The sequence below is a fragment of the Zophobas morio genome, unplaced genomic scaffold, assembly GCF_036711695.1.
Source record: "Zophobas morio isolate AGI-343-1 ecotype UQ-CSIRO unplaced genomic scaffold, CSIRO_AGI_Zmor_V1 ptg000029l, whole genome shotgun sequence".
In the NCBI taxonomy this organism is placed as follows: domain Eukaryota; kingdom Metazoa; phylum Arthropoda; class Insecta; order Coleoptera; family Tenebrionidae; genus Zophobas; species Zophobas morio.
The window spans coordinates 7,680,857-7,695,324 of NW_026972134.1; the positions used below are offsets into that span (position 1 = coordinate 7,680,857).

General features: G+C 31.5%; 1 protein-coding gene across 4 annotated transcripts; it reads right to left on the bottom strand.

Moving 5' to 3' along the window:
* Window positions 1-315: 315 nt before the first annotated feature.
* Window positions 316-13,198, bottom strand: LOC135137491 (protein croquemort-like). 4 transcript variants are annotated; one of them, XM_064067161.1, is made up of 9 exons: window positions 13,014-13,198; window positions 12,517-12,686; window positions 6,957-7,088; window positions 6,595-6,906; window positions 6,336-6,545; window positions 6,076-6,287; window positions 1,058-1,225; window positions 810-1,007; window positions 316-760 (listed from the first exon to the last, which is right to left on the bottom strand). In XM_064067161.1, exons 2-9 carry the CDS (start codon window positions 12,598-12,600, stop codon window positions 517-519), a joined length of 1,560 nt encoding a protein of 519 aa, XP_063923231.1. In that variant the 5' UTR covers window positions 12,601-12,686; window positions 13,014-13,198; the 3' UTR covers window positions 316-516. The 4 variants fall into 4 exon arrangements, with proteins under 4 accessions (XP_063923231.1, XP_063923232.1, XP_063923233.1 ...); XM_064067162.1 differs by lacking the exon at window positions 12,517-12,686 and having other exon boundaries at window positions 13,014-13,197; XM_064067163.1 differs by lacking the exons at window positions 12,517-12,686; window positions 13,014-13,198 and adding an exon at window positions 8,340-8,612.
* Between the last annotated feature and the right edge of the window lie 1,270 nt (window positions 13,199-14,468).

The following is a 14,468-nucleotide window of genomic DNA, read 5'->3' on the forward strand; positions in this document are numbered from 1 at the left end:
TCTTACAAGAAAACATTAAAAGCCCTCTCATTTTTCGAGCCCACGAGGATATTAATTTGACGGATGGAAATTTCAACGTCCCTTCCCTCAAAATGGATGAACGTTTGAGATCGAATTTTAATGCATAAATACATTACTGGTAATCTCGAATAAATGTGAACACTTTTAATTTATTTTTTAATCGTTATTTTCTCTTAGCGCCAAATTTTAATTCAAACCGAGACACTACAATTTCTTAACTCTCAATTTGCACTCCACCTGTTCAGTAAACGACTATACGTAGAACATTTTCGCGAAAAACAAAAACAATAAATATTTCAACTGCAAAATTTATTCTTTGACGATACACTTTATACAAATCCATTATAAGTACATATATACACGATACTGCAATATATTAAACGTATCTTTGGAACAAACAAACAATATAAAATGGTCAAGTAGTAACTATCACAGCCCTGATCAATTACAAGTATTGCTACACATCCCCACTCGTCGCGCTATCGGAACAGAGTATTAAAAAGCATCTTGATTCAATAAGATCTCTTGATCACTACCTCTCCACAGTTTCTTCCACGTGACAAACCCAAAAATGAAGGCAAGAAGGCACCCGAGCCCTACAATCCCGTACCCCGTGTAGTGCCCGATTGATGGTAAAGTAAGTAATAGTTTCGCTTGGTCGGCCAAATATTCGTTTACCGTTGCGTACTGCTTAAACCACAGAGCAGGCATATAGTGAGTTTTAACGTTCTCCAACAACCTGAAACAAAACCGATCAGAACCTTCGATTTTGCAAAAAGTATACTTACTTTATCTTGTCGATTTTCTCGACTTTGAGATTTATTTGTGCTGCTACTTTAACTTGTACGGGAATCCCTGTTTGGGGTTCGATCGACATGGTCATTTGGTGTTCTGAAGCGTTGGGTTTCATACCGACAATGGCGTCGGTGTAAAAGGGATCCGCTAGGTAAAAGTGAGGATAAGACAAAAACGCCGGCGCTCCAAATCTAAAAGGAAAATTAAGAAAAACGGTTTTTTTGAGAAAGGGGACTTTTACTTGCACTCAGATATATTGCGTACGCCGCTTGGGACGACTTCCCCTGGACTGAAACAGGCCATTTCTGGATGTAAGGTTCCGTTGTCGAATACTTGCTCGGTTGCTACGAATTTATGGCTTTGTACTCCGAGCATCTCGAAGGTGCCGTTACGCTCGAGAGTTAACGTACTGGAAAAACGATCAGTGACAATGTTTGCTTGAACAAGAGCAAAAGAGTTATTGGTATTTTAATAATGTGCATTAATCCATTGTGTGAAAAATAACCAGTTCTGACACTTCATCGAAGAGTCAACACGTAGTTTTGTAAGTGACGACGAATAAACAACTTTTGACATATGTTATGTTATCCCATAAGAATGTAATAGATTAGCGATACTGATAACTGATAAACTATGCGATGTAGCCCATCAGGTGTTGCCTGTAAAAATATCATTACCTTGAATTTTACATACGCATATAAAAAAATGTGAACCTTCTTCATACTCGAATCCAGAAAGAATGCCATCCCAAAAACGTAAAGTCGAAAGACTATTTCAGCTTTTTTAGGTTGTCAGATTGCTGATTGTCGTCAAAGTTGACATTTGAAATTTTAAAACTCCACAGACAAGAATTATTTCGTTGTTTAGTGTTTAATTAATCGTTCATTCTTTGAAGGAAATAACTTTTTTAGACGAGGATAGAGCATGTTTCGCTTCAACTTTTATATCAGTGCAAAGACAACAGTGAGCTCTATGTGGAAGAACCGGTCATTTTTGTTTAAAATTTGTATTTATCAAAATGTTTGCTTTTTAAAAAATCATTGAATAATGAAAATAAAGTGAAACTAGGCAACCCCATTTACAAAGGATCCGTTTCAATTAATGGTTGAATTTTACACAGCAGGGAGCCTTGCCGACCGACCCTTTCAGGTAATCAGTTCATAAATACTTTTGGCTGACGAACATTTTTGAAACTCTTTTATAAGTCAACTTCTTTCATTGCTGGCATAATTTGATGTACAAGTATGCAAATTTTTGTAATTTCATATATTCTACTAAAATATTTTCTTTCAAAAAATTATTCCAATATTTTTTATTAATCTGTCATTTTATGTATTAATCACTGACAAGATTTAGATTCTCATGACTTTACTAACCACTTATTTATCTGAATAATCACATTTATTTAAATTTAACTTTTTGATGCTCTTTTCCGCACCACCTATGAGGTAATATGTAATTTTTATGTATTTTTTCAATGTTTCTTTCGTTTTTATAGGTTTTCGTTTAATCAGTGTTTCAAATTTTCGATCCTTTATTTTCCAATTTTTAAGTGATTCAATTTTGCAATTTTTGGATTTCTCAATTATCAGATTTTCAAATTTCTTGAATTGTCAATATTTTGATTCTATATTTCGTTTTTTTCGGTTTTGCTTCTTTTCGATTTTTAAGTTTCTCAATTTTTAATCTTTCGATTTATCAATTTTTTTATTTCCACTATTTTTCAAGTTCTTCATTTTCAGTTTTTAGATTTTTTAGAATTTTGATTTTATACTTTTTCGCTTTTTAATTGTGTGATTGTTCCATTTTTTATTCGAAAAGTTGAAAAATCGACCAATTAAAAAATCGAAAAACTAAAAAATCTGAAACAATTGACAAAACTGAAAAACCGAAAAATTGGAAAATCGAAAAATCAAAAAATTGCGAATCGAAGAGCTGAAGAAACGAAAAATCGAAACACTGAAAAACTAAAAATCGAGACACTAAAAATCAAAAAGAGTGAATCGAATCGAAAAATTGGAAAACTCAAAAATTTAAAAATTGAAAAATGATAATAAAATTGTAAAGACGAAAAACTGCAATACTGAAATATCGAAAACCTGAAAAATTAAATATAGACACGGTGAAAAATTGAAAATCGAAAAATTGAAAAATCGATTAAATGAAAAAGTTTTAAAGTTGAATACTTGAAAGATGGAAAAATTCTAAAAACATAAAATTGACAAAGTCAAAAATTTAAAAAATTATAATTATATATTATTTATTAGATACATATTTAAAATGAAAACTAGAAAAATTACAAATCAAAAAGTGAAGTAACGAAAAATTGAAAACTCAAGAATCAAAAATCTAAAATTAAAAAAACGAAAAATTAAACAATCTAAACGTTGAAAAATCGAAAAATTGCAAATCGAAAAATATAAAAATCCTAAAAGTAAAAATTTTCACCTTGAAAAAGAAAAAACTAGAAAATTTCAACACTGAAAACCGAGAAATTGAAAAAATAAAAAAAACAAAGAACCGAAACCAAAATTTGCAAATCGAAAAATTGAAGAAATGAAAAATTGCAAAATCGAAAAAATATAAATTGAAGAACTGAAGAAACGAAAAATTAAAATACTGACAAACGAAAAATTGGGAAACTTAAAAATCAAAAAAATATATATAATCGGTTATTATAATATGAAGTCGAAAGCGGAAGTCGCGATGGATTCGCAAAAGACCTCGATTGCGAAACAATGAAAAGGGAATATGGGTTTAAATGGAGGCCACCTTCGGAAACGACAATATTCAGCCAGTTGAGTCAAGAGAATTATTTTGTACATAATCGCTGTAATAGTTAATCGTGTAAACTTGAGTTAGTACGAAATAAATTGTTGAGTTTAACCCACGCTGATTTTATTCACCGAACAACGTAACAGTATTCTAAAATTTTTCTAATAGTTTTAAAGAGTTGCATAATGCTCTTGAATTTGTTGCGATGAATTTTTAAATTGTAGTTAGTTATATTTTGCGATAAAGATCGTACTATGAACCCGTCGAAAACTTCCAGTAATTTTTACGTGTGCACCGTTTGCTTTGTGCTAGCTTTATATCAATTGTGCAACATTTATTGAAAAACAGTTTTATCTAGTTTTTAAGAAAGGTTCACTGTATGTCCATGTTCTGATAATTTTGATCATAACACAATGTGAACGTTGTCAATTTGCCTCGTGTTTAAGCTAGAACAAAATTGGGAAAAAAATTGTCCCAAACCACCCCGAGTGATACCGCCTTAAAAAAAAAAAAACAGTTCAAGAATCACATTAATTATTTTGATGAACTGAAAAATACGGTTACTGAAGTTTGTCAGGCTATATCACCTCAATATTTAATTAATGTTTTTGAAAATACGAAAGAAGAGTTCAACTTTATTTTGAACATGACGAAGGACATTTTTAACAATTTTTGTAAATTCAAGTAAAGATTACGTTAAACATTTTTACAAAAGTTACCCATACCGAGTGATTTTTTTATTCCTGATTTAGTCATTCAAGAATTTGTTGACAAAACAAATTCGGTCGAAAAGTAAAAGTAAACGCGACATTGTCACAAGTTGTATGTTCTAAGAGACGACCTACGTAACTTGGTGACGTAATGGGCAGCGAAAATTAGATCAGAAATTAATCACTGCAACTTCGTTTTCGGGTTTGGTAGCAACTAGAGCTGTAGGTTTTTTAATAGACGGCCAAAGCAATTTTTTGACAGTTCACTAATCATTGACGGATTTCAGAATTTAATAACTTTGATTTTCAAAAAATCCTACGAGAATATGTTCCGGGTTGCATAAACACGATTATCAAAATCGACCGAGAGAGCATTAAAACACGATCAAAGACAGCCATGGACTTTTGAAGATTTGTCTCATAGAATTTTCATCTTGTCAGACTACAGTCAATTTGAAAGTATGAATAGAAAATACAACGATCAAACACAAACTTTCAAAAATCTATGGCTGTATTTGTTGGTATTTGTTATATCGATGCTAGTACCAGTTATCAGTTGTCAATTTTGACATGAGCATGCCTAACAAACGTGTTGATTGGTTGAGACGATAGCAGCTGTCAAAAATGTCACTTTTGTAATCAGGCATGTCATAAAATTTTAAATAGGTTGCCAACCTGACAAAAAAATCACAAACATTAATAGTCATTCAGCATTTAAAATAACAATATGGTGTAAAAACAAACCAATGACTTTTCTAAAGGGCTCTTTGATTACAGTTCAAGTGAATCATGCGGTATAATAAGTCAAGTAGATTTCTGCTACGCTCAATCTATAAATCAGACTCAAATGTCAAACCGAAGATAAAATGACTGACACCGTATCACCCAGAAGTTTACAATTTTTATACAAAATACATGTATTCATGGACGAAATATGGAATATTTTCTACCATCACAATTACTTGAAAATAATAAACGACAGTTATTAAAGTTTCTAATTTCAGTTGAGGGAAATTAATTCGAACTGACTTTCTCGAACCATTAATCGCATATTTACATTTAAAAAATCCCAACTGATCAAACCTGTTTGTGATATATCGAGGTGTTTTACTTTGAATTTTGCGTTGACCTTCATACTACATTATATGTACGTATTAAGGTAAAAATTGCACACAAAGAAACTCAAAGATAAATTTACTGAACACCTGGCAGAAATATTTATTTAACTTTAATTTGTTACCATCTTGGTCATTTCCAATTTGGATAGTCGAAAAAAAATAAATGCTTTGGAAAAAAATACTTCCCTAACTTACACTCCTAAAGTAAGAAAAAATAAAATTGAAATTAAACGTAAACCAAGACAACTTACGAAGGATTATTATCAAAAGCAAATATTCATTAATAACACCAATGACACCTGCGGTACTCTGGTGTTAAAACAGAATTTCTAGTTTCATACTACAACGGAAGTTAGTCTCTGAATAAGGCCAAGAATGCGGTAGACATCAATCGAATCATTGGTGTCAAGTGCAGTATTAATTTACTTGAACTGTTCTAATACACTATTCTTTGGACCTGATACCATAGTGGACTTATTTTTTTTATTATATTTAAAACTGCATTTCTGTGTTATGTGTAGAAGATTTAAATATCGAATATATTATTACAGTTATTATTTGAAAATTACATTTGGTAGGCTTTATGTCTAAATAGTTTTACTAAATGCAAAAAAATAATTTGAAAAAAAAAAATACAGGTTTATTAAATTACTCACCTGCAAACATCTGCCGAAAAAACTTGTATAGTTTTATCGTCTTTAACAGGATACCACAGCTCTCCACTCGTACCACCCACTTGCCCACAATGGCCTGGATAATACGAAGATTTTTCTTCGTAATTCCAAGCCGTAAATTTCCCCAATTTTCTAACATCATCACTACCATCATACATATTATAAGTACCATCATAAGTAATCGATCCGTTCCTCTGAACAAAAACAAATCAGAACGAACACGATAAAAGAAAAACACTCACATTAGCAAACCATCCAAACTTTGTAAATGGTATATCCATATTCTTTAAATGAAGTTTCTTAAGTAGATCCAATATGGGATCCTCGTACCCATCAAATAAAAATTCTCGTGCTGTTTTAGTCACGGTTAAATTAATTTTTTTCTCTTCTAAGAAGAAATCTATGCCCATTTTTACAAGACTATGCTTATACTTAATCATATTTGCTACAGTCTGAAACGCATTTATGAAAAATCAAACAATTACATAACTTAATACTTACAAGTAAGATTGGATTGATGGTGGTTATGGAATCATCCAGAGACCCTACGGTCTTTTCTGGGGCGAAATGCCATAATCTCTGCGTCTGGTAGGTAACTGTCCGATTGTGGTTGAATATCACATTTTTACGATAGTGTTTCTCGTGGAAACTGTAAGGACCCAATTGGGTGAAATTGGGTTTGATGGTCCACTTCGAATCTATCACTTCTTTCGCGTTAGTCCAATTGAAGAGATAGAAATCTATGTACATGGGTATTGGGGTTTCCTCCCAATTTTTATACTCTTTGGTTTTATTAGAGCCTACATTAAGTTCCTGCAAGTTTTGCTGTTAATTTGAAGTGAATTAATTACTCGAACGCTAACCTGATTTTTGACTGCTTGTACTATGTCGTCTGTAAACAATACTAAAAGAATTCCGAATAGGAGGAAGAACGCAGCAAATCCAAACAGCGTCCATTTGCGACAGGTAGGTGTGCAGCAGCCGTGCATAATTTTCTAGAAAAGAGATACTACGTCAAGGATGTGTCAGTCTGTAGTGTGAAGCCCCAACACAAATAAAAAGCGTTAGTATGTATAGTACGCTAATAATAAATATGTGAGAAAAATAGCAAGTTTTTTGTCGACTGAGAATAGGAACAACGTCAACATTTAGCGTCCGCTTCACAAAAAATAGTCCTTAATGTTGGAATGTCGTAGACATAGACTTCGTATATGTACACTAATTTTTCTTGACTCACAAAATTTAAAAAGCCAAACCGAATGACCACATAAAAACGCCTATAGTTCACTTCCAGGATTCAACACTTCGAAGATTTTTAAGTTTACTATTCTGCGCATTTTTTTTATCATTTGAGTAACTCAGGATACCATAGTGCTTAAGCGAAAACGATATACTGCTACTAAACTTATGTATAGCTAAAGACCACCTGTTAGTTGAACAGTTGACATTGAAATATGACGAATCGTGGTATTGGTATTACAATCGTCTATACCGCACCGGTTTGTTAGCCAAGTTCACATTCTAACAGTGGCTCTCAAGCTTTTCACTTTTCTTTTTTTCATTCAATTCACTAATCCAAATTCTTAAGAATATTTATGGTCGAGAGTTCTTATTCCAGTAACCGTACAAGTATAGGCAATTATGATTTTTAAAATTTCTCAAATTATAGAATACCGAAATCAATTATATTATACAGTCGAGGCCAGAAAATCGTTCCAATGTTACAAAGTGTGAAACACCTAAAGTATTGTAACTTTATATTTTTAGTTTTGTCATTATTGACACTGCGAGCAAGCGACGTGAGATGTTTTTAAATTTCACACCGTATTTAAATTAAATTAAAATTTAGCTATAGTATAAATTCAAGTTAACCATAATGATTTTATAACTTTATAGGAAGTATTTATAATTTCAAATTGAAATATTTCTTTGTTATCCAACACAACAGTTTAATTGGGTTATAAACAAAATTCCAAAGTAACCATAATTTCAGAGGAAAACAAACTAAACATAATTTTTCAAAACTCTATAAACTTTACAATTTGTATAAATCTATAAATAAATCTTCAATACTTTCACTGTCCACGATTCTCACTATTAACTGCATATGAAAAACAGAGTTATAATTGTTAGGCAACTATGCATTTCTTTTTCATTATTTTCATTTCCAAAAATTAATTTTCATTTTCTGCCAATTGCAACATATTTTTTTGTGCACCGAAGTTCTATTTTAATCGATCACTAACCTTATCCAATAATCTGCACTTAAAAGCGTATTTTTTCGATTTCACATTTAACTACTTCACAGATATTATCTCTCATCGGAACAATTGCAAGACTAACACTTGTGGTTTTCCACATATTGACAAATTTATCATTATTACTATATATACATGTTTGAGAAACTTTGACCATCTACATAAATTAGTCACTTTCTGTTTTTTAACTGATATGTCTTCGTCAACATTTACAATTATTCATACTCTAATTGATAGGAATGAGTCATCATAGCGATAAATATGAACCCAACTGGCTATTCCTATTATTAAGTAATACCTTACGGCTAATTATCAAGGTCTATTATTTAAAGTGACAAACAAGCGAATTTTTTAGAAATAATGAATGTCTCAAAGAAATTTTAAATTATAGATTATATCAAAAACATGTGTTTGCATATTTTAGATAACCGGAGGCCGGGCAGACAACAATAAAATAAATACAATAACATTTACAGCAAAAACCATTGTCTAAGGCACGTCAATGGTAACAAACACTTGAAAATGCAGTTAAAGTTGTACTTTGATCTAAAATGACAATGTAAACGTGACGTCTCCCATTCAGGTGAATATTTGTCATACATTTGAGTATTTGTGTTTATATAAAATAAAGCTTTATGCAACTGTTTAGCGGAGCTATAAAGAGACTTGTAATAGTTATGATTGCGTATTAGAAAAAAATAAATTGCACGAAGTCGTCTCAGGGGTGTATAATATGTTACCTATGCAAAAATTGTCAGGTGTGAATAGGTAAAGTGAACAGATAAAATGAACACCCTGTATAGTACTTATAATTTAAGACAAATAGCCCTAACACTTATCAACCTTTAGACGTGACGGTGAAATACAAACGAAACTAAAACATGATTTCTACAAATTGCAATAACCGGATGACAATGCGACGATCCAGATTTTTTATTGCCCTGACTTCCGTTTATTGAATACAACACTACATTTTATTTGGTTTTTGGATGCTATAATTCACATTTGGTTAATTATAACTTTATATTTATATCTAGGGGAGCATCCCCTAGCCTCCCCTAGCTACGGCCTTATGAAATATCGAGAAACGGGTACCAAATTGACCAATGGACTTCATTACTGTACGTCCTTAGATTATCCTCGATAAGAAAAACGACTTGAAAGTGTTTATGTTTATACATCGGAAGAATGTCACGAAGAAATTAGTTTGATTTGAATAAGTTCGCCGCCCTCAAAACAGAGGAACAAAACAATTAACTAGTAAGCTACAATCGACAAAATGTTCTGAGTATCATTATTATAATTCTTATTAAATAAAGACGTTTGTATTTTCACATTTTCGAGGAAATGAGATGACTCGTTCTTAATTTGATCGATAAAAAATATGAATGCTATGATGAATCACAAGTAAAAACTCATATTTTGAACATTTTAGGTAGAATTTATTCAGCAAAATTTTGATCAAAAATTTATGATAAATTTAAAACATCTCGAAGATTTCAAATCATTCGGTTTTGTCGTTTCTGATTAAATCAATAAAATAAATTCACACATTCATTAATATTTTTGAGTCACCTGTATATGCAAATCCAAAAAATATGAATGGAATGATAAATCACAACTACAGACTCACCACATTTTGTACATTTTCGCTGGGATTTATTCGGCAAAATTTTGGGGTGACGTCATCGATTTTTTAGGGGGATGAGCAAATACATTTTGATTAAAAATTTACCATGATTATGATAACTTTAAAACATCTCCAAGATTTCAAAGCATTTGGTTTTGTAGTTTCTGATTTAATCAATAAAATACATTGACGCATTCATTAATTTTTTTTTGGGTCAGCCTGTATATGCAAATCTAAAAAAATATGAATGGAAAGATAAATCACAAGTACAGACTCATCATATTTTGTACATTGTAGACAGCATTGATTCGGCAAACTTTTGAGCTGACGTCATCAATTTTTTGGAACAGATAAGTAAATATATTGTTATTAAAATTGTATCATGCTTATCATATCTGCAAGATTTAAAAGCATTTGGTTTTGTAGATTCCAAATTAAATGTCAAAATGTTGTTACCTAATTTTGATTTTTTTTTCCAAAAATCTGGACATTTCGGGTAAAATCTCAATTCGGAGTCATAAACTACATGTGTAAGACTATGTTATTTGATATAATTTAAAACCCATTTACTATGTACAATTTTGAAGTGACGTCATCACATAATTGGTGGGGATGATTAGGCAAATTTTGGTTAGCGTTTTACCATCTACATGATATTCCTGACATAAATACAAAATTTAAACATTATATAACGGGCTTTAAGCATAATCCTGTACGGAATTTAAAAAAAAATATATATTAAAATATATTACCAAAGCACAAAAGAAAATATTACATCCCTGGGAATACTGTTTAACAAAGATTTATTGAATACATTTTTGCGATGACGTCATCAACTTTTTAGAAAGAATATATAAATAAACTTTAATTGATGTTCTCTAATCATTAAATCAATGTTGGCGTCTTTTGTGGGGACTATATCGCCTACATCATGACCTTCATATACACTTTAAATTTTCATAGTATTCTGTTCAGTACTTTCGGAGGATATTGTTCAATTAATTAAACTGGTACGTCGAAAAAACACGGCATTTAAAATCTATTAAAAAATCTTCCCAATCTTTCAAACTTAGTCAAAGTTCATTGTTTCATACATACGGCTTTTTTATGTAGTGGATACTAATTTTTTAAACTGCACTGAATAAGATAATAATAATAAATTCTTGGAACGAAAAAGATCTATTAAAACGACTTTCAGTAACAACAATCTACGTATTCGATATTCCGTTAAAACTCTTTATTAACAATAATATAACATTTCCGAATTTTAATACTTTCTTTTCATAAATAAAGTAAAAGTTATATGGTAAGATGCTTGTATAATACATATACAATAGGATAGTTAAACATGTTGTCAGTTTCTTATTGGGAAAAGAAGATTTCGAATATCAAGAAAAAATGGACAAAATATAAGCACCGCCCACCCACCCCTTCGCGATTGTGATGAATGCTTTATTCATCGTGAGCTGAAGGGCGGAGTTTAGTTTGCAAAATCCTCATTTCTCTCAAGAAATTACCACATGAAATATGTTTTTAAAAGTGTTGAAGGCAAAAGTAAGCCCGCCTACCCGCCCCATCTCGATTGTGGTGATTTTTTTTATTCGCCGAGAACCAAGGGGGCGGAACTAGGCTGGAACGTTATACAAATATTTTATATACAGCTCATTATTTCCAAAGATCAAATTAATACTGTTAGCATGCTAAAGCTTAGATTAAGGGCAACAGCTAGGTCACGATGATAAAGTTTTTGTAAAATTAAATATCATGCTGTGTTAATTAAAACCTTTTCACGAAATCCACTATATTTATTCTCGTAAATTCATTTCAGGGTATCAGCATGTAAAATTATCCAAAACCAATCAATTCAAAGCATAATTTAAATTTAAAATGATTTCAATTACTAACGGCTAATGCCACAGACCAGTAAACGAGGTGTTAACTGGGCTGTGACTAACGCTTTTCAAAGTGTGCACACTTCAACAAACAAAATATTTAAAAATTGCACATCTTTGAACTTTGGTCTTATTTTAACGACGTCCTTGTGACTGATAAAAATTTTATTAATTTTATTTCAACTTGTAGATCAGTCAAGCATTGTGTTATGCAACCAACAAAACATCTACAACGTTACAAATAAAACCCGTGTTTTGTCGCCTACAGTACTATTTGCACTCATTACACTGTTCTTATAATTTTTATTTAAATAAATTCAGCTTAATTCAGAATAGGAGTAAATCAAATAAAAAAAAAGTAGTTGTGGGCAACACAACATGAGTTGTTCTGCATTGCGTACATACCCGTAATGACAACATAAAAATAATCAATCCCAGTCATTTTTAAAATGTATAAACATGGACCATTACTTGGTGTATTGTGTAATTTATTAATACACAAAAAATGTGAATTTCGCGTTTCACAATGATTACATGTTTCCTGTTTACCATATATTAACCAATTTTCATATTCAGCAATAAATACACTTCCTTGTATTTTGAATTTTGGGACACACACAAAAGCCACTAATTTTAATTTTACTTTTTTGGGGCTGCTGCTAACGGGTGTCTCCGTGTACGTTGAACCATTTTCGTTCAAAAGAGGTTCCTCCATTGTATTATCCATCTCCTATTATCCAAAATCTTCCAACCTTAACAATAACCCGATCACTTCCTGCTCCTTGACCTATTACTCTACAGTCGTGGTTCAAACTAAGAATAAAAAACAAAATTGGGAACTGGTGCAATAAATGAAAATGCGAAGGAAATATTGCAAGGTTTTCGTTTCCTTGACTATAAATTATGTATCTTACTGCATTATACTACCTATGAAGATACATAATAATTGGAATTGAAATAGGGCTAGTTAAAGCATATCGGTGTTATCACCGGACAAAAATAAATGTGTAGTAAATAACTGATAAGAGGGTAAAGTTTAGTGTAAAGATGAGAACAAAAAGTGGTTATTGGATTCTACAGGATAACATAACCCTATTAAAGGCGTAATTGTTTAAAAACAACAATAACAACCGAGATTACCTGCTTTTAGACGAATATCACAGAAACACCCACATTTAAAACGGTGATTAAACACAACATTAAACACATCACTACGCAAAAATGCGATTCTTTTTTATTGTTTTGTGCGCAAACGATTATCAAGTCTAGATATGTCACAACCGCATCTTTCGAACTCGTTCGAACTAATGAATCTTCGGACACATAGGGTTTTGATTCATGTTGGATGTGCGTTGGATTGTGCGTGATTGTGCAATATGGAATTGGTCAGTGGCGTCACAAATGATGAATACTCAATTTCCAATTTGCAATATATTTAAATATTTGAAAGTTGGAAACACTTTAAAATCGAAAAAATATAAAAAGGCTTCTAAATCGGTTCTGAACGCCACTGGTCGGTTTGAGGTTATGTTTTTGTAAACAGAATTATTTGGCTGTAAATTCACAACCTTTAATATTTTTGCACCAAATGAAGGGGTGATTAGACTTTAGAAAATTTACGTTACGTTTGTTACAAACAAATCTGTGAACACTGTTGAGATTTTGAATTTTTGCTTTGACAGATCAATCAAACTCAAACGGCGCACAACTTTTTTTACTTGAAAGTATTAGTATTTGATAACAAAAGCAGAGTATACAAAATACTGATTTTGGCATTTTTGACATTTCCGACCATTTTTCAACTACATATATCCGAAAATTAGATGAAAATTTGGAGAGATTTCGATATCCAGAAGTCATTTTCGGCTTCGTTTCTTTTGAAATTGCTACCATTTTTCCAAAATTGCTAAATGAAATGCAGCAATTTTTAGGGTTTCGTCAAAATAGCTCGCTAAAAAAAATTTGTGGATAAAAAAGAAATTTTTTATTAATTTTTGTTTCACCAGATACAATTGTTTCAAGTTTCAAGAAAGTATTTACTTTGTAGTTTTTATATAAGTATTTACAGAAATATTTAAAATTTATTTATTTGGGACAATAGAGAAGTTAGTGCAGGTCAGGTCACGTTAGTTCAAATCAGGCCAGGTGCATAAAATAAGAAATACATTTTATAGCAAATAGTATAACAAAAAAGGTACAATTAGCGCTTTTTTTTACTTTTTAACATCTCAGATTATACTAGGAGTATTAGTTTCCACTCCCACTCAACAGAAGAATATAATTAGCCCCGCCCACCCACCCTGTCTCCTTTTCAGTGACTGCGTTTATTTGAATGAAATGAATTATCTTATACTGAACAGAAATAAAATTAGTCGTTAGAATGAGAAGAGGGGGTGACCGGAGCTAGTGCTAAGATAAGACTGATTGGCAAATGACATACCTTCCAAGAAAATAGAGGGTGGGTGGGCGGGGCTAGGATTTAATAACAAAAGCCTGATTTTGGCACTTTTAACATTTTCGACTATTTTTCAACTATATATATCTGAAAATTAGATGAAGACATTTTCTTGGAGATTTCGATATCCAAAAGTCATT